The 19,891-nt window shown below is 39.0% G+C and overlaps 1 protein-coding gene across 1 annotated transcript in view; it reads right to left on the reverse strand.

The window, feature by feature from the left end:
• The window catches only part of itga11a (integrin, alpha 11a), a 106,607-nt gene extending 87,014 nt beyond the window's left edge, over positions 1-19,593 (reverse strand). The window contains exon 1 of the mRNA XM_057849473.1: positions 19,319-19,593. Within this exon, the coding sequence (XP_057705456.1) occupies positions 19,319-19,358 (40 nt within the window). The 5' untranslated portion in view covers positions 19,359-19,593. The remainder of the gene's footprint in view (positions 1-19,318) is intronic.
• Between the last annotated feature and the right edge of the window lie 298 nt (positions 19,594-19,891).

Here is a 19,891-nt window from a genome sequence, read left to right on the forward strand (position 1 = left end):
AAGGGCCAGCGAGATGAAAGGTCAAGAGAATTTACCAATCTCAAAGGGCCAGTCACAATCATAAACGCACACACACATCAACGGGGCTTTCCTACAACGCCGCCCTAGGAGGTCTGTTAAACATAAACAGTAAAGCTTACTTAGTTGGTGGTTTCTGTAGCTGGGAGACTTGCTATATGCACCAGCCTGGACACCGGGCGCAAATACATTATGTCCTTCACCTGCTGGGTTGCAGTGCGGATGTGATCATCTGCTCTTGATGAGTCTAGATCAGGGGTCTCCAAACCGGTCCTCAAGGGCCGCTGTGGGTCCTGGTTTTTCTTCCAACTGATCCAGTACATACAGTTTAACCAATGAGGTCTCTGCTAAAACAAGCGGCACCTGAATGCAATCAAATGATTACACTTGGAAGCAGGGCTATCAACAGACTTACAGGGGCCCGAGGACATTATAGGGGCCCCCCACCCCACCCCTGCCACCGGCTTGTCACGACAACATACGTAGTACTTTAACGCTTTGCAAGCAATGAAAGATGAAATTTCAAATTATTAAATTTGAGATGGACAGTTAAATTTAACAGAGCGTAATGTGATGTTACACAATATAAACAAACAATTTCCATCTATTGTCCCATGTAGGCCACAATACAATACAACTAAGAGTGCTATGTCTGCCTGCTAAGCAACAAAACAATACAACTAAACATCCTGTGCCTGCCCCCTCCACATCCATGGGGTTATGAAGCCCTCAAACAGTGATGCGCCTAGATTTTTTAACAGCAAAGTCATTCATAATATCAGTGAAATCCAGTTTTTGAGCAAGCTCACGCTCAATGGAGAGCATGGTGTTGCCGGAATCCCCAAGGGGTCGCTGTCCCCTACAATATGACTGGCTATACCAATTTGGCGCGGACGAAGAGGTGGGCGAGCGTAACGGGGTGAAATAGGAGTTGTTGAGAGTTGTTGCATGGTTGAGTCGCTGTGAGTCCCTCATTGTTAATAAAAGTTCCAGCAAAAAGTCATCCGACGTGTCTCTGCGTTTTTATGCACATCGCCAGCTTCCTGAAGGAAGAACCGGACGAACTGACGACAAACAAGCCGTCCACCCATCCACTCCACACTACGGTGTGGAGTTGAGAGCACCGCAACTTACCATAAAGTGCAGTTTGGTAACAATGGCTAGGTTGTTAAAGCTGCCCTGGGATATGGTGGAGCGTAGGTATTTTTTTTTATTATTTTCATTTTACTGAAGGCTCGCTCTCCTCCAGCTATAGATACTGGCAAAGACAGGAAAATGCGTAGCAACTGAGTGCGCCAGAGAATGGTCAAACCACTCTCTGCTAAGACGGGGGGGGGGGGAATATTTAATATCTTAAAGTTTTTAAGTAAATATCGAGTACAACATAATAATTAATCAGACAATGATTTCAATAAAAAATAAATATGTGAATGTAAAGTAAAATAAATTAAGGGTCATTCAGGGGCCCCTATGGTCCTGAGGCCCGGGAAAACATACCCGGTACCACCCCCTGTCGACAGGCTTGCTTCGAAGACAGATGATTGGTGAAAATGTGTTGTCTTGTTTGGTTGAAAGAAATCGTGCACCCACAGTGGTCTGATGTGGAATTGTTTAAAGGCCCCTGATTTAGATTACCCTTCCGACTGCATTCATATTTCCACATATGAAAGAGGACCATTCAGATTTAAAAAGCTCGGAAAATTGACTTTTAGTACTGTATGAAAATATCACATACATGTTGCATATGGGCAAAGAAATTGGAATTGACCTGTGGTGTGAATAGGGTGACCACATGTCCGATTTTAAGACAGACACTCTGCCTTTTCTGTGATGTGTCCGGTGTCCGGCAAAACTTATCAGCTGGACGCTATTTGTCTGGCTTTTAAAGAAAATGGGCCGCGGTTCAGTTTATGTGATGCAACTCAGTCCCACGGTTGTCACAACTGGTCTGTGATTGTCCAACGGTATTCTCAGTTAAAACGTCCAACATCATTGTTTCAATACAATGTAAACAAAGCTTCATTTGTGGCTATCTGACAACATCAATTCCTCCCCGAGATTTTACAATATTGCAAGCAAACATGCCAAAATGGCGGACCTCTTTTAACATTTAATGGACGAAAGTGCACGATTTCCTCGCCAAAAGCAGTCGAGACCCGTTCCACGGTTTCTGCACGCTTTGTCGGTGTGTCGTGGATGTGAGCAGCAAAGGTAAAGCAGCCGTAGAACGTCACGTGGAGAGCACGAAACATTAAAGAATGAGGAGAGCACCAGGTGCATCGAAATTCAGAACATTTTTTCGAGATCCATCATCACCTCTGGATAACAAATAACTGCAGCTCAACGTAAAGTTGCTCCTCTTATAAAGGGTTCACTTTTAGCAGTTCAATGCTAACATTGTTTTTACCCCCCAAAAAATTCTTGCTCTTAAAAAGTTTGTTTGTTTAAAATGTTCCTTTTTAATACCGTTGTTCTGCCAAGATGTCCAACACCGGTGAAACGTCCAACCAATGGCGGATTTGACACCCTAAGTACTACTGTGCGCGTTCAGCTTGTTTTGATTACCGGTAGATGCATACAGGAAGAATGTACTAAAAAAATGCCTTTAAAAAACACTTCAACTTAATGATATCAAATAAGGTTAGTTTAAATACACCGTGTGACCAATGTGGTCAACAGAAAAACACACTACTTTAAAAATACCGCAAGGAAGTATTTTGAAGCAATGGAAAGGTTAAAAAAAAAAAAAAAAAAAAAAAAAACTCAATAAAAACTAAATTAATAATTACTCGCTGCCTTTAACTAATGTGCACATGCTGCACAAGACCACTTGGCATTGGTAGACGTTTCACCATGTAGCATATTTTGGCAGAACACCGTTTCAAAATAAGATTTGTTTTTGGGCACGTTGCAATGTGAAACACGGTACTGTAAACTACATAAATTGTTATAAAAAGTTTAACCTATAATTAGTATTTTTTACTATTTAGTTATACAAATATGATCTATAAACCGTGCAAACCATTATTGTTGATGAAAATACAACGCAAGTCTGATGTTTTTTTTGTTTGTTTGTTTGTTTGTGTTTTTTTTAAATATGTCCTCCATTTTGACCTTATGGAAGTGGTCACCCGAGGGGTGAACATAGCCATAGATGCTAAAATGGAAAATTAGCAAAGTAATACTTAGTAAAAAAAAAACTATCGAGAGTTTCAGTTGCCGAAAGCTCCTGCTTGCAGAATGAATAATACTAGCAAGCAATTCCGGGTGTCACCAGCAACTGCCCATGGTTAGCTGGAATAGGTTCCAGATCCCCGACACCCCCTATCCCCCGACCCTCGCAAGGATAAACAGAATGGAAGATGAATGAATGAAACTAAATGGTGCATCATGTGCTAATTAAATGTCGACAACACCATGCTACAAATACCTTTAATTCATATTTGTAAAAACCCATTTCAATGAACTTGAAATTGGAATGATACTTGCCTTCATAAATCCTGAAAGCAAAATTGCACACTATAAAGGTATAGCATGAATGCACATGGGGCACAATTACTTCATATTGGAATTTGTAAATGCCAGACTGATTCAACTTCGTAGGCTAAATATTCCGAAATTGGAGGGGAGTTCATATAGTTGTATGGGTTGTTTATAATTAAAACATCAAAGCATTCTTCATGACCAAAAAAATATTTCATAATAAGGATTGTTGTCATCTTTTGTGGGTACACGAACTATCTTAAGAGTCCCCCAGAGCTTTCAAAACATGATGAATTTGATCAGCTAAGTGCTGTGAATGGAGGCCATGTGCCAGTGCCTTTCAAGGATCTGTCACTGATCAGAGAGAATAGTAAGCAATTTTCTCTATTGTCTTTCTCCAAAGGCAAAATTACCATGGAGATTTTTTGATTACTGTAAGTCAGTTTATGGATACTATTTAAAAAAAAATTCTATATAGAATTGACAACAACACTATAGTGTGAGTGCCAATGCATAGGGTAAACAGAAATCAATACTGTAAAGGAGACATATTTATGATACTTATCTCACCTTTTTAGACCAGGTCCAACATCAAACCACACCTGCAAGCAATTACCTCAGTCACCCTGGATTATCTGTTTGAGAGTGATTTGACTCTCTGCTCGGGTGAGAACAGTAGCTTTATCCAGACACAAGACACGTCCTCGGGGATCAAACGCAAGAAGCCAAGTGCTAACCATCATCAGGGTTCAGGCTGGATGCGTGCCTCATGTTGAGGCTCAGCAACTATTACCTATCAAAATCTTATCAAGTCTGAGACCTCCAAGTCTGTTGCGTGTAATTTTGACTCACATGCTTCTGGCGATTTTTTGTAAGATATCATCACTCAAGCATTAGTTTAACATTTGGGAATAGGTTAAGGGGTGGAGCTAGATTTCCCCGTGACTTCTGTTTGTAGTTTTAATATTTTCAGTACATGTGGAATAATGTTCCTTACTGTGAGTTGAATGTTTTGTAAATTCTTAAGAAGTTATATTCTTAATTTTTAGGTAAGAAAATGACTTACACACATCTCTTTTAGAATTTAAAAAAAAAATGGTTAGAATTATAGTAATGTAAGGCTTTGTGTTTTGGTTTGGCTTAGTTAGTAGCCCAGTTTCTGTTTTGGAACTTGTTTATCGAAAAAAAAAAAAAAAATAAATAAAAGAACAAACAACCCAGGACAAGTAGGATATACTTTAGTTTGTTACAACTGTAAAAAGTTAAATTAATCTGTAACAGAGAGGGAGCAAATGCAATTTCAAAAGTGATGCTTATGGGACATCTTCACTCCTAAAAAATGGTGCTTCAGAGACAAGTATAAGGGATTCTCTGCAAAGGATTGACCCAATTGGTGTCCACCCCAGAAGATGAAAAGCAATAGTTCAAAGATTATACTCTATCCCACATCCAAATTTCATATGGCATACAAAACTTGCACCTCAAAATTCCGCTAAATGATGACACCAGATACGCTGCAATGCCATTTCCTAACCACTATACAAAGAAGTAAAGGATTATGTACAGAAACTGTTTGACAATGGCTGGATAAGAAAGTCCACTTCATAGTACTCATCCCCTATGGTCTGTGTCCCCCCCCCCAAAAAAATAAGGATTTACGTTGACTTTAAAGGGATCCTTGTACTTAGACTTGTAGGCTGTAATAAGCCACAATTGTTCTCTTTTACTAAAATATGTTACGTGTAACATGTTTTACGTGTGCAATGCACGCTGTGGGTGATGACGCGGTTGGCCTGGACTGGGAGAATAGCTGTGCTAGCTAGCCAGCGAAGCTAGTGTGACAACTGGCATGATTTTGTCAAATTCTGCTGCTGGTCATTGCTTTGTTAGTGTCTTTCAACCGATCCTAGGTGGTTTGCCGAGTTATTGACTTGCTGCCATTTGACAGTTTGTATACCCCTTCATTGTTAGTTGCATCATTACCTTGTTTTTTTTCATTTGTCTGCTTCTCACCGCGGTTATCCTTCGTTTTTTTTTTTTTTTTTTTTTTTTTAAATAATTGATCCTGACCTACTGTCATAGACCCTTTTTGTGTCCCTCTTTTCGCAATCGCATGTTTTTTTTGTGTGTTCAATAAACCCTTTTACGCAATCCCTATGTTATAGTTGTCTGCTTGCTGTCTGAAGTGAGCCGCGTTTCTAATTCCGTGGTCAACCCAGCTGCACTTTTTTTCAGTTGTGTTTCCCTTTTAGATTTTACCGCACAGACAACGCATGTGGGTTGCGATTGCTTTATAAGGAAAAATCATAAGCCTGTCATCACACGGAAGTATAGTCCTATGGTCTACGCACTTGTCTGTTGCACAGGAAACTCGGGTTAGAATCCCACTGGAGACTTTCGTTTATTAGTGTTTTCTGCTCGTTTTGTGAAATATCAACAGTGCTGCCCTGGTCATCACTTTTCCGCTCGGGTTCAAATTGGAAGGACATAACCGACGAAATATTTACGTAGCTAACAAGTGACACTGTGAAAGTACGGCAGAGCTGCCCAGTGACTTCACCGCCCAAAGTGCATTGCGTTGTCAACAAAAATGGCGACCTACCAGTTAAACTAATTTTTGAAAATTCATAAAAATGAAAACATGAAGAGGGGTTTCAACATGAAATTATTATAACCAGGGGTGCACATAAGTGGTCCACATGCGCGCATGCGTACTGGACGTAGACAAACGCGCTGGCCCTCAACGGCTTCCATACGCTTTTGTGTACCGATAGCTGACCACTGTATTTGCGGCGGACACGAGAAAATAACTTCTCAAAATGTCAAAGAGGCAGGCCACACTGAGTAATTACTTCTGTGTTCCCCCACCCCCGTCAAAAGACAGACAGACGACAGAGACGTCACCGGAGCTACCGAAAAAAGGACTTTTGCTGAAAAGTGGCTACAGGAGGTACCATGGATAGAAGCAAATGATGCTCGCACGGAAATGCGGTACAAAATGTGCCGTGAGAATCCCAATGTCGCTGATAAGAGCAGCACATTTTATGTAGGGTCAAAGAATTTCAGCCATCCAAACTTTGAAAAGCACAAAAAAAAAAAGAGAGCATGTGGCAGTTAAGCAAACTATCGATGTCAAACAGGACCCCACTCGCCCTATGGACAAGTGGCAGAATACTTTAGGGCGGAATAAAGGTAATGAACAGCGACATGCACTGACAAACGTGTTTTTGCTCGCATTTTACAAAGCTAAACATACACGTTCAATGAGGTCTTATGAGGAGGACATCCCACTTTCAAAAAGGCTTGGAGTTAATGAGGGAGCCGCATAATGCCCTTTATTTTGAATTGGTGCTTTTTATTTCTTTACATTTTACTTCAAAGTAATGGCAATTTTGTTGTGCCAGTTGATGTTAATCAAGCATTAATTGTTAATATAATTAATTAAAGTTAATTGGCTCTAAGTAAAGCTTGTCATAAATTTATCGCATCATGCGGGTCGGCTCTCAAGCTCAATGAGGACCAAGTCACATCTCCAGGTCCTCCTCTGAGAACCCGGGCAAAAAAATTATGTGCACCCCTGATTATAACTAATACTAACATACATCTTTTAAGAACTACAAGTCATTCTGTCTGTGGTTCCCTATAAGAAGTTTCGCCTGACCGTCATCTGCACCCACATATTCAGGCCCTGCTGGACAACCCGGAGGGGCCACTACTGGTTCTCAATACTCGACCAAGGCTTTGTTGATGAGAGTTCCAGGCACTTGACCACCTTTAATACCCCATGGGGATTATTTGGATACCCTTAAGTCTTACTAATGCACCAGTGGCCTTCCAACGATGCATGGAAGGTGTCCTTGACTGCATCAGGGACTAATTTTCTCTTAATCTGGATGAAGTGCTCTGTTTCTCCATATCATTCCATGACCACGTCGAGGGTTTTAGGCGGGTGCTATGTTGTCTGCAAGAGCATGGCATCAAGCTTCGTGGAAAGAAATGTCGCCTGTTCAGACGACAAGTAAGATACATAGGGCGCCTAGTCACAAGCAAAGGTGTCCAGATAGATGGAAAAGATCTAGAAGTAGTTTTGTAGCTAAAAAAGAGAGAACCAAGAAATGTGGGTGGTCAGAAAAAGTAATTTAATTGCTGATTACTGATTACTCCTCAAAAAGTAATATAGTTACTTTACTGATTATTATCAAAGTTATTTTAACAGTAAGTTATCGGTTACTTTTTCTCATTTTTTCTCCCTTGCTGGCCCAACATAAGAATGACAACACAAAATGTCATTGTGTGTAATTGATTTTCCGATAATCGAATTTAAAGGGGAAGATCAGAATTTTCCATATAAGGCTTAATCTTCGAGATAGCGGGGGTTTAATGAGTCGATGGAGTTGATTTCAACCACCATTTACTCACGCTAGCTTAGCCTCTCCGGAGCCCTGAAACTACCAAATAACCAACAAACTGCATGGAATTTTTTTAAATCAACTGTGCCGATTAATTAAACCCCTGCTAACTCGAAGATTAAGCCTAATGTCAAAAATTCTGAACTTCGGTTAAGGTTTTATGGGTTAGGGTTAACAGCATATCAGTCTAAATGTAAAACAATGCAAACTGATTGCACAATCATCAACAACACACAAATTAATTGTGCAATAAACACAAAGGTGGGAGCAGGCGCGAATGAGCCCACACACACAGTCAATTTGGCCACAAATCATGGCAGCAACTAAGCACTTTACACTCAATCGAATTTACAACACATCTCAAAGATGCTAAACGAACACGTCACCTCACAGGATAAATGTGGAACACGAATATGATGTAAACAATGCACACCGACTTGGAGCGATGACTACACGCCGTTGCAACAGCAAAGCTACAAAACGGCCGCGCATGTAGTGGCTTCAACCTATCGCTGGAACCCTCCAGAATGAAGGAAAAATACTCACGTTCATTCATGGACACACACAGATCAACATTCCCTTGCACATCTCAACAGATGGCTGCGCTCGGATCGAATGTGCACCTGCATTCCTCACGCCTTTCTCAGTCCCAAAACACTTAGCGCGTGTGACTCGAGATCAAAACAGGAAGTAACTATGATCGGTTACCATGGCAACAAACGCGTAGTGGGAACCTTTCTAATATTTTCTGTTTAAAATGCTCTTCGTACATCACTGCAATATTCTTTATTCTACATACATTGTGAGGCAATAACAAAATAGTAACGCACAGACGCTATGGAAACTAACTTTAATGAGATTACTGGTTTGGAAAAATAAACACGTTGAATTGCTCGTTACTGAAAAAAAGTAATCAGATAATAACGTGTTACTTAGTAATGTGTTAGTAACAACACTGTCATGGACGCACACAAATCAACATTCCCTCACACATCTCAACAGGTGGCTGCACTCAGATCGAATGTGCACCCGCGTTCCTCACCCCTTCTCAGTCCCAAAACACTTAGCGCGTGTGACTCGAGATCAAAACAGGAAGTAACTATGAGCGGTTACCATGGCAACAACCGCATAGTGGGAATCTTTCTAACATTTTCTATTTAAAATACTGTTCGTTAAACACTGCAATATTCTTTATTCTACATACATTATGAGGCAATAACAAAATAGAAACGCACAGACACGAAGGTAACTAACTTTAATCAGATTACTGGTTTGCAAAAATAAACACGTTGAATTGCTCGTTACTGAAAAAAAGTAATCAGATAATAACGTGTTACTTAGTAACGTGTTAGTAACAAAACTGTTCTTGGGCTACTATATATCCTTCATTTAAGACATTTCAAGAATTGCACGGCCACTGTTCCATCTTTAAGATGGTTCCATTCAGGCCAACCAAATGACAGCTACAGGTAACACCTCCTACAAACGAAAAGTCAGTAAGTCTGCTCGAACGCAGTCGGGTCCAGTGGAACACGGTGCTGTTGTCTCTTGTTTCGTCGACATGTTAACCAGTCCACCTATTTTAGTGTACCCAGATTTGAATTTGCTGTATGGATGAAATACATGCATCCAATGAAGGTGTGAAAGCTGTGCTCTACCAGCAGAACAAATAAATCCATGTCAGAAAGCCAAGAAATTTAACTGAACTGCACCAATTCTCTTAAAAGGAGTGATTCAAGATTCAACCAGACGCTTGCCAGAAGCTTTTAGTTGGCTACAAAAAGTCCTTATTGGAAGTGAAGATGACCAGGAGACATGTAACCATATATTAGTATTTCTGTATGTATACTTTTGAGTCGGCTGATACGGACACTTTTTCTGTTAATCCATACTAAGGTCCTAAAAGAACCAAAGTTACACAGTTTTTTGCGCGAAAGAAAAGTATCTGTTCTTATCACTCTATCAGAGAAAAATCAGAGTGGTAAAAATAACTGGAAACTCAAGTGAGCCATGACATTATGGTCTTTACAAGTGTATTTCAACTTCTGACTACAACTGTAAGTCATGCTTAGTGACCAATGACATGAAAGTTAATGGAGAATATCAGGAAGCCATCCCACATATTTGGTAAACAAAAGGGAGCACTAAAAGTAATGTTATTGAACAGGATCTCAAGCTGTCAAGACCCACATGTGGGCATATTTACCTGCCACTAGCAAAACCAAGACACTCTTAGCAGCTTACTAACACTAAATCACAGTAGCAGTAGGGAGTGTTGAAAAAGCCAAAGTCTGGGTTGGTATTTCCAGCTAAAAAAATCCCATTCCTGGACACCAGCTGTTTGGCCGAGGAAACTGGGGCACCAGCCAGCTGTTTCAGTGGTTTTGGTATAGGTACACTTTCTGTGTCCTTTTTTCCATAGACCTTTTTCTGATGTTCTGTTGCTGGTTGTGTGTTTTAAGTCCAATGTGTCTGTGCTGGGGCTCAGCCGTTCTCACGATAGCTCCAGGACGTGTGATGAAAATAATAAAAATCCACTGCAGTTCATCACTTTTAGGGTTGCTTGTATAACAAAACATTCAATATGTTGCTGTATCCACCTCACCCTCATGATAAATCGACAGATTGGGTCAAGGTACATGATGGTGTACATATGTGTGTGTGTATAGTGGTGGATTCACGCTCATATTTTCCTACCATTTAACTTTTGTCCATTGTCCAAGTAAAAATCTGCAATGGGCACAGTAGATCGGCCGCTTCCTTGTTCTCATGCTGCTGTTGCTTCTTCCGCAGCGCCAACTCCTCTTGCGAGTCCTGATCCGTTTTTTTTTTTTAAATTCAGAAGGCGGGCTCGCGTTGAGAGAGCCGATGCTGGCGACCTGAGCGGCCATGATATACCCTTTCTTTCCCCTCTCCACTCTTTCTACATCGCCCTTTTCTCTCAGCAAGGCGACTTACTCGTGAGTAAAGCCCAAATAGTTATTGAATATAACGGCATTTAACATAACGTACCTCAAACAATCTAATTGTTTAGTTTATTTGATTATTTGGATAGTTATTTTGAGATTTTGTAGATATTTAGGGGTAATAAAGGGTTAATTCCGATTTATGCGAAAATTCGGGTTACGTCACCAGCGTAGGAATGGAACTAGTTTGTAACCCGGGGACTACCTGTATAATAATTAGAACTGATCATCTTTAAGATTTTGTAGCTCCTGGTCCAGTATTATCTTTTTTAGGTGGGAAACGGCTCTTTGTGAATTAAGGGTTGATGACCCCTGATTTAGTGTAACAAACAATGCTTCTCCATGACCCTTTATTTTGGTTATGCAAATGGGGTCAACCCAAGTATATGTTTTTCTCATTCAAGACAAAACAATGCCTGTAGATGTGAATGTGATCAGTTGCCTATTTTCTGAGGCAAATAAAAATAAATAATAGCTATAGTTCATGAGCTCTGTGGACATTTTAAAGTTACCTTTACTTAACAGCAGCTCATTTAATGAACGTACCCGTACTCAGTGACGTACGGTCAGGGGAGGCAGGTGAGGCAGAGCCTCACCTGTCATCATGACAAAAAATTAATTATAGCATCAAATTTATATTAATATTTGTCCATTGCTCTTAATGTATGACTCATTTCAAACATTTTTTATAGTCAACATCGCTGAATTTGCCTATTTCCTGTTCAAATAAAAAAATGAAACGAGAGGTGCGGTAGCAACGAGTAACGCCTCACCTCTGATTGCGCAATCCATAACCAACTGGGTTGATACATGGAATTGGAGCGTGCTGGTTGCCATACATCAGCATGTCGCCATTATAATGTTTCCAGATACGTTTATTTGACCTGATTTTCCACAGTCTGGCTAATGTTTTTAACCCTTAAAGTTTAATGTTTGTTAGCGACATATTTAGTTTTGCTGATGGGAAATAAAACCGCAGTGACAAGGCACAGGTTGCGGCAGATAATACTCTGCCGCACTGCAAGGGGGCGTACGTGAAACTGGACTTTCAGTTAAAAGTGGACGCGGTTAACACAACACCGGAGCTAAAAGGTTTGCTTCAAACTACGGGACAGAAGATAACTCGCGCTTTTCAAACGGACTGGTACACCCGAAAAGACTGGTTATGTGGCTGTCCTTCGAAAAAACGCCTTTTCTGCTTTCCCTGCCTTTTCTTTTCAACTTGTGCCAATGTCTGGACTAACACGAGATATTGTGACATTAAAAAACTACCACGAAGCCTCAGCAAACATGAGAGCTCAACCACTCACATTCAAAGCCTGATTGCTTTAAAAACTTTTGGAAGCTCAAGGATCGATTTGGCTTTGACGAACAGCGGAAGCTCAACGGTAGCATCCTCAAATCTAAGGTAAAGGAAAACCGAAAGAGTTTGAAAGACCTCATTAATGCAACCTGCATCCTAGCTAAACAGGAGTTAACGTTTCTTGGTTACGATGAGCGTGTAAGTTCTTCTAAACGTGGCATATATATAGAACGATTACATGGTTTTGCTGAGAAAGATGAAAGGTTAGCTAGACATTTGGACGCATCCGCTGTGTTTTCTGGCTCGTCAAATACAACACGGAACGATCTAATTGAAGCAATCCTCTCCATTGAGGCGGAGAGATTTTTTTAAAGTAAAGGAAAATAAGGAGGACTTTTACAAAAAGGGTGTAGGTTTGCATAGGGACGGTAGGGACACAACACTACCAACTTTTCAGGATGCTAAAATTGTCCCCACCAACTTTTAAGCAACCTTACCTTTTTTGCATGATATAATGTTCAGTTATATAGAGAATTTAGATCTTTCAATTGTTCCATATGTTGTAAGGATAGAATTGACCCTACCATTATTAAGTGAATTATTTTCATTATGTTTATGTTTGCTAATAAAAACCACACATTTATTCAGGAAGTTTTCAAAATGTTTCTTTAGCATTTTTTTTGAAAACAAAGGTTTGAATTGAACAGTGTATCATCTGAATCAATGCACGTAAAAGTTATTATCAGTAGATAAGGATTTATTTTGCATTGATCATTTTGCCTATTAATTAATTAGGTTCATATACATGAGAAATGTGGCCCTTTGCTCCCTTCATCCAATCTGTTTGGTCTAATTAATGTCCCGTCTCCAGCAAAAAGTGTACCTACATGCAGGTTATGCTTTTATATCATCCCTACGAATGTTGAGACCAAACCTATGCCCTTCCAAAGTAACGGCGGTTTTTGTGGTGAAGGACAGGCGCAAGACCACAAACAGTTTTCATTTCAATCTTATAAAAAAAATTTTTTTTAAAAGAGCTTAGACCAAGAAAAATACAATAGAATATTTAAAAACTAAATTTTAAATATTCTTTGTTTTTATTTTCACTTTTTGTTTCGCAATCTGTAATAAATTGGTTAAAGTATCAGAATTAAAAGTTTTAAAAACAACTGAATATTTCACTAAAGGTCAGAATTGAATTCTGTGGTTTTATACACCACTCTTTACTCTCATTTTTGTTGCATGAATTATAGAATTGTGACGGCCAACACACTGAGGGTGTAGAGCAAATGCATGTTATTTTCTTACTTTTACGTATCGATAATATGTACCGTGTGTGCGTGTTTTGTGAAGAATGCTGATGAGATATGAAATAACCAGTAGCCAATTGAATAAGCTATCCTTTTTGGTTTATATATTTGGAAATCTGACACTAAAGGAGTCAGTGCCTCACCAACCATGAACCTCACCGCACGTCACTGCCGTACGTTGTCTGGTGCCACACTGACCAAGCACAGTGACAATGTCATAAATTGCACTTAGTCTTCACATGAGATTTGTGTGTAGCACATTTAATGACAATGAGTTTGGCCTGTCTCTCACGTTATTAAGGTGTCTCACGGAAACAAACAGGATACACAGTAATTATTTGATGACTCGGTTTAAAAAACTGCAAAAAAAATATATCAGTGAAAGTCATCCTTTTTCTTGAAATACACTTTATTTCTGGAAAAACAAGCTAGGGTACAAGCTCTGTCTGTTGGTCTTTTAATATTGAAGGTCCATATTTTTGTAACGCACTCGTATTTTTGTTTTTAAATCTCCCCTGTGTCTAGGGGCCTCTGACAGTGGAGCCTAAGATGGCAAAAGGACTTGATCACAGGCAATAAGAGGTCTCTGATGGGGTCGTTATACCGATCCCAGAAATCCCACAAATATTCATCTCCTTTTACACGTTTAAAAAGTTTCCGTTTCAGTTCTTTGTCATGTCCAAACCAATAAACTATGATTTCTTTGTGTTGTCCCTTTCAAAGTTAACTATCCTTGGTTTTCCTCAATACATTTAGCAGGTAATTCCTTTGTTGTTCACCTTATTGCCATTGAAAGCTTTGCTTTGAAAAATGTGTTAGTTGAAAAAGGAGATGCTATGGATGCAGTGGCAAAACGACAACACAATGCCAACGTCTCTTAATGCCATAGAAGAGTTGACAGCTTGGTTTACTTAGCTACAACAGCAATTGACTTTGCCTAACATTAGTCCCAAAGCTGGATAGTGGTTAGCATGTATTGTTGAATCCAACCACCACATGGTAATTATTTTCTTTTTCTTTTTGTTACTTTGGCTCTTAAAATCATCTATTTAAACACTCAATATGCACCAAAACAATATTGTGAACACCAACACGGTTGCCGGGGGGCCGTCTGATGGTACTTTATGTGACGACACGGGAAACCACGAAGGACATTCTCTTGGTTGAACTTTGGCTGGATTCTAACTTCCATTGTTTGCCAGATTAAATAATTATTTGAACAACACAGTTTTGCAAAGCTTCCGTCTCCATGCTAAGAGAACAGGCAAGCCCGACACAAAAACAAAGATTCAATCTTAAATTTTGACAGTGCCAGCAGCAAGGGTATAAAGCAACAGTCATGATGACTTGCATGGACGTTCCTTTAGGATGATTGAAGTTTTGACCAAGTATTGCACTTAAAACATCTGAAAGTTCTGCATAATGTTGAAATAATATTGTAGAATGTTTATATTTCCATTGAACTCCAAAAGGGCAAAAAGTAAGGCCCTGTTACAATTTTTCCATCTGTCTCATCAAAATGCGGGAAAAGAAGATAGTGTGTTCCCAGTGATGAAGGCATAACTGAAGTAAAAGTTTGTTAGACCACATGACGGCATGACATAAGCATCTATTATGAGCAGTATAATTGGATAAATGAATGTGGTGTCATTCTTGTTTTTTCAACATATTTGCCCTGGAAAGCTATAAGACACGTACAGGATTTGTATAAGCTCAGTTTGGACATATGCTTTGTATTTTTAGTAGGGCTGTCAAATGATTAAAATTTTTAATCAAGTTAATCACACCTTAAAAATTAATTAATCGTAATTAATAGCAATTCAAACCATCTATAAAATATGCCATATTTTTCTGTAAATTATTTTTGGAATGGAACGATAAGACACAAGACAGATATATACAGTACATTCAACATACTGTACATAAGTACTGTATTTGTTTATTATAACAACAAATCAACAAGATGGCATGAACATTACTAACATTCTATTAAGCGATCCATGGATAGAAAGACTTGTAGTTCTTAAAAGATAAATGTTAGTACAAGTTATAGAAATTTTATATTAAAACCCCTCTTAATGTTTTCGTTTTAATAAAGTTTGTAAAATGTTCAATCAAAAAGTAGCTCGCCATTTTTGATGTCAACAATAATTATGGTGCTGTAACCCATAAAAGCAGCAAAGGGGATATTTACTTGTTTCAGCATCCATCGACAATACATAATATAATGAAAAGGACTAATACTACAAAATAATCTGTATCAACTGATCGCATTTCAGGAAAAGCGGTCCGGACAATTAATGTTTCTTTACTTTTTTAAGATGTCCAATTTATGTGTAAAATGCTTTTGAAATTATTTAATCTTGAATAGTTGAACTGATCATGATTGTGTGAGCTCGGATGCATTCCAAAGTCATCCATCTAGAGTAGTGTGGCTTTAAATTTCCATATAAATCTCGTTCCTCACTATTTCTACTGGCTCAAGTCAACTTGCCAGATATCTGGAAAAGTTAAAATGACTCACTCAAAGGCAGACAGAAACATTTACCTTTCTCATTCACTGTATGTTTCTCTCAAATGTTTTCTCTTTATATGTACTGTATATATGGATATCCCAGAAGCTGCTGCTACCTAAATTGGACTGGCCAGAGAGCAATCTCTTTTCTCCGCGGGAGTTTCACCCAGCCAGCTTCAATTGGCCCCGTTTTTTTCCTCTTCATGTTCACTACAGCTTGCATGGTTTTTCTGTGGTCTTTGGTAGCCCACCAAAGTCCCCAAACATACATGTTACAATGAAATTTTCAAAAGTTGTCAACGTTGGTGTAAACGGTCTGTTTTGATGTTTCCTGCAGCTGGCAAGTGACCAGTTCAGTATGTTCAGTATCTTGCTTATTCCATAAAGCCAACCAGGATCTGCTCCTTCCAACATTCAACCATAATGAGAATAAGCAGTATAGAATTTGGATGGATTAAGATTTAACCAGAACCAAGTAGTGTGTTTAAGTGTAGAGTAAAGTTATATCATGGATCCAAGGGGGTAGGTTTGTATTAAGACAGCAGTGACATAACACTACCAACTTTTCAGGATGCATAAATTGTCCCCACCAACTTTTATGCAACTTTATTTGCATTATATAATGAGTTCAGTTATATAAGTCATTTAGATTGTCTTCCCATATGTTGTAAGAAGTGGAGTTGATCCAACCATTATTAAGTGAATTATTTTCATTATGTTCAGACTTACATTTACACCCTTTCACTTGCTGAATGTGCCAGTCCATTTTTTTTCTTCAAACACACGTTTTATTGGTTCATGACTTGAACCCCCCCCCCCCCACACACACACACACACACACGCAGCCAGCCCCGACACAGAAGTACAACATGTCGACAACATGCCGCCTCCTCCGGCCACATTCGAAAAAGGGGGGATATTAGAAGTTTTGTTTCGGCCAGCTGCAGCCACTGTAAGTAATGTAAAAAGAGGTCAATGTTGTGGAAGTGGGAAACACACCACTAATTTTGCTACTGAAGGTCCAACCTGCATCAGAGTTAGCATAACATTAAACTATAAGAAGCTGCTAAGAGAGAAGTGTCCTCCTGAATATGTTTTGTATCGTTAACGTTAATTTAACTGTGAGAAAAGTAGTGAACTCTGAAACTATAGAACCAGAAAAATGTGAGCAAGAAGCTGCTTAGAGAGAGAGGTCCCAAGACACAGTCTGTGCTTCACAAGAAAGTGTTGACAGTCATAAAAAATAAATAAATAAAAACACTTGCTGATGCGTTTCTTCTTGTAAACGGCTTAGTTAGAAGGAAAGAAGACTAGATTAGATAGCATGTTTTGACTTGATACTTTTGAAACTAAATACATATTAGTGCATTTCATTTATTAATTAAAATGTATGGATTTTTTAAATTACTTATTTTAAATGATTTTTGTGAAAGTTGTGAGTAGGGGGCCTGATGACAAAGGAAAGGGGGGGGTCTGAAAGATAAGTGATTGGGACGGGCGGAGTGTACACAAAGTTTTTGGGATGTCAGAGGAAGCCAGAGTACCTGGAGAAAGGCCACGCAAGAAAACATGCGAGCTTCACACAGGAAGACCAGAGCCCCAGATTGAACCCATTGAACTAAAACTGTAAGGTGGACTTGTTCCACCATGTCGCCTTCAAGGAATTCAGAAAAGTGCAAATTGTTAAAATAAATACTACACAGTAGGCAAATTGCCTATGTAGCGGCAAGGTAAATCTAAGGTAAAGGGGAAAAAAATACTTTACTATTCCCCTGGTGGGGAAATTCAATAGGCCAATCATCATACAATCAAAAGCATACATTCAGTTCAGGTTAAGAAAAAAAAGTTGCTAACAGCATACCTGTCAAGTTGTACGGTTCCGGCATAATTTGTACAAGTGAGCACTGATTTTTAAACGTGTACGCCATACGTTCAAAATCTGTATGTTTTTCGTGCATTCCGTTTTTTTTTTTTTTTTTCCCATTCGGATTTTTTCACCGTTTCGGCAGCGAGACAATGTGCGTTACTATGCGTTACTAAGTTGGTTGAATGATGCGAGAAAAGTCAGAGACACGAAGAGAAGAGCGGGGGTGGAAAGAGGGAAGAGTGTTGTGACGCTGTTGCAAACGCGATGCTAGGCTAGGTGGCTCCACTATTTCCTGACTGTAGCCGACAGCCTACAATCTACGCCCACTTGATGCTATTCTAGATATCACATGCATATAGAACTACATGCAAAATGACACTCGGGGGCGTCAGTAAACAGGCGCCATTTTAAAGCAGCAAACTTCTGGCTCTGTTGTAGTTAACCTTCCTACCGAACCTAAGTAACTTTTTATCTAAAATACTCCTACATAGGCATAATCTTGACTCAAATCTATCTTTAAATTATGAAACAGTTTTAAAACTTTCACATGTCGAAAGTAGACAGAAGGGAAATAATGCAAAAATGGGAGCAATTTTAACTATTTTAACAGTTGATTCACAAAATTAAATGACTTCAAAACATAGCAAAGATTACTATGTTTTTTTTTTTTTTTAATTAAGAAAAAAAAACATGAAAGGTAACACCAGTTACTTTGCCAAGTAACTAATTTCTCTTACATTCAGGAACTGAGTTACTAACTCAATCACTTTTTGGGAGAAGTAATTTGTAACTGTATTTAATTACTTTTTTAAAAGTAAGATCAACAACACTGGTCATAAAGATGAAGTCTGCAGAATGAAAAGTCACAAAAGCGGAGATTTTATTCTGCCAATTTGTTGCCGAACATAATTTGCCTGCAACTATCGCAGATCACTTCTCAGAATTAGCAAAAGAAATGTTCCCTTACTCAAACATTTCATCGGTTTGTTAATTTTATCAACTGATCTTTTTAGTATATAATTGGACACACTAACGTACTACCTTCAAGTCAAACTGAATTGCGAGCTGAATTGCAGCCATCAAAAGACATGATACAAATTGCCAAAAGTGCTACATACAATTATAACAAAAGTCACTGTTAAATTTTAGTAATCATGATGAAGCTGAAGATATTGATTGTTCTTTGATTGCACCAGGTTATACGTGACAATATTACCAATAAATTCATCTTATTTTAAAAAATTGAGTTTTATTTTTGTTTATTATTGCACGCTATATAAAACATTGTAAGATTAGTCACCAATTTGTAAGAGCATACGTCACTATTTGTAAGATTGCCAATGGCCTCGGGTTGACAGGTATGTAACAGTAGTTATGAAAGATAATATATAAAAGATGGAATGACAGTTCCTAGAATTGTTCCGTTCTGCATTGCATAGGGAGGTACCTGTCGCTGCCATTGGCCCTCTGAGTAGCATCGCTGCCATTGGCCCTCTGAGTAGCAAGAGTACAGTGGTGGAGAAGCTGCTGGATGGTGCAAGGCAGGAAGCAGCAGAGGTGGAGTAGGTGCTATTTGATCAAGAGAAGGCGACAGCTGCAGGGGAGGAGTACACACTGAGGGGTGCAGACCAGGAAGCAGCAGCAGAGGCAGAGTTGCCGCTTTGGGTTGGACAGCACAAGGCATCAGCCAACATAAATCAGAGGATTGCAATGTTTGTTATCCAATGTCTATGATATACTCATATATTGTTACATTGCACAACTCTACACAACACACCTGAAAAGCTTGTATTCTGTTACCATCTTTTACATCATTATACACATCCATGAAAAACATACTTAATTAGTCCCACAAATGTTTGATTAAAATAACGCTTAGAAATGACAATACAATATCTACTTGTGGACTAATGCTTCTTCCTGAATATGTCCCAATGCACCTTTAGCCATTTCTCCAGATGAATATTCAGGGCCACCTGTTGGATCAGTAATCTTTTCCTGCTGTCTCTTCACAAGTGTA

The sequence above is a fragment of the Corythoichthys intestinalis genome, chromosome 1 (assembly GCF_030265065.1).
Source record: "Corythoichthys intestinalis isolate RoL2023-P3 chromosome 1, ASM3026506v1, whole genome shotgun sequence".
Lineage (NCBI taxonomy): Eukaryota > Metazoa > Chordata > Actinopteri > Syngnathiformes > Syngnathidae > Corythoichthys > Corythoichthys intestinalis.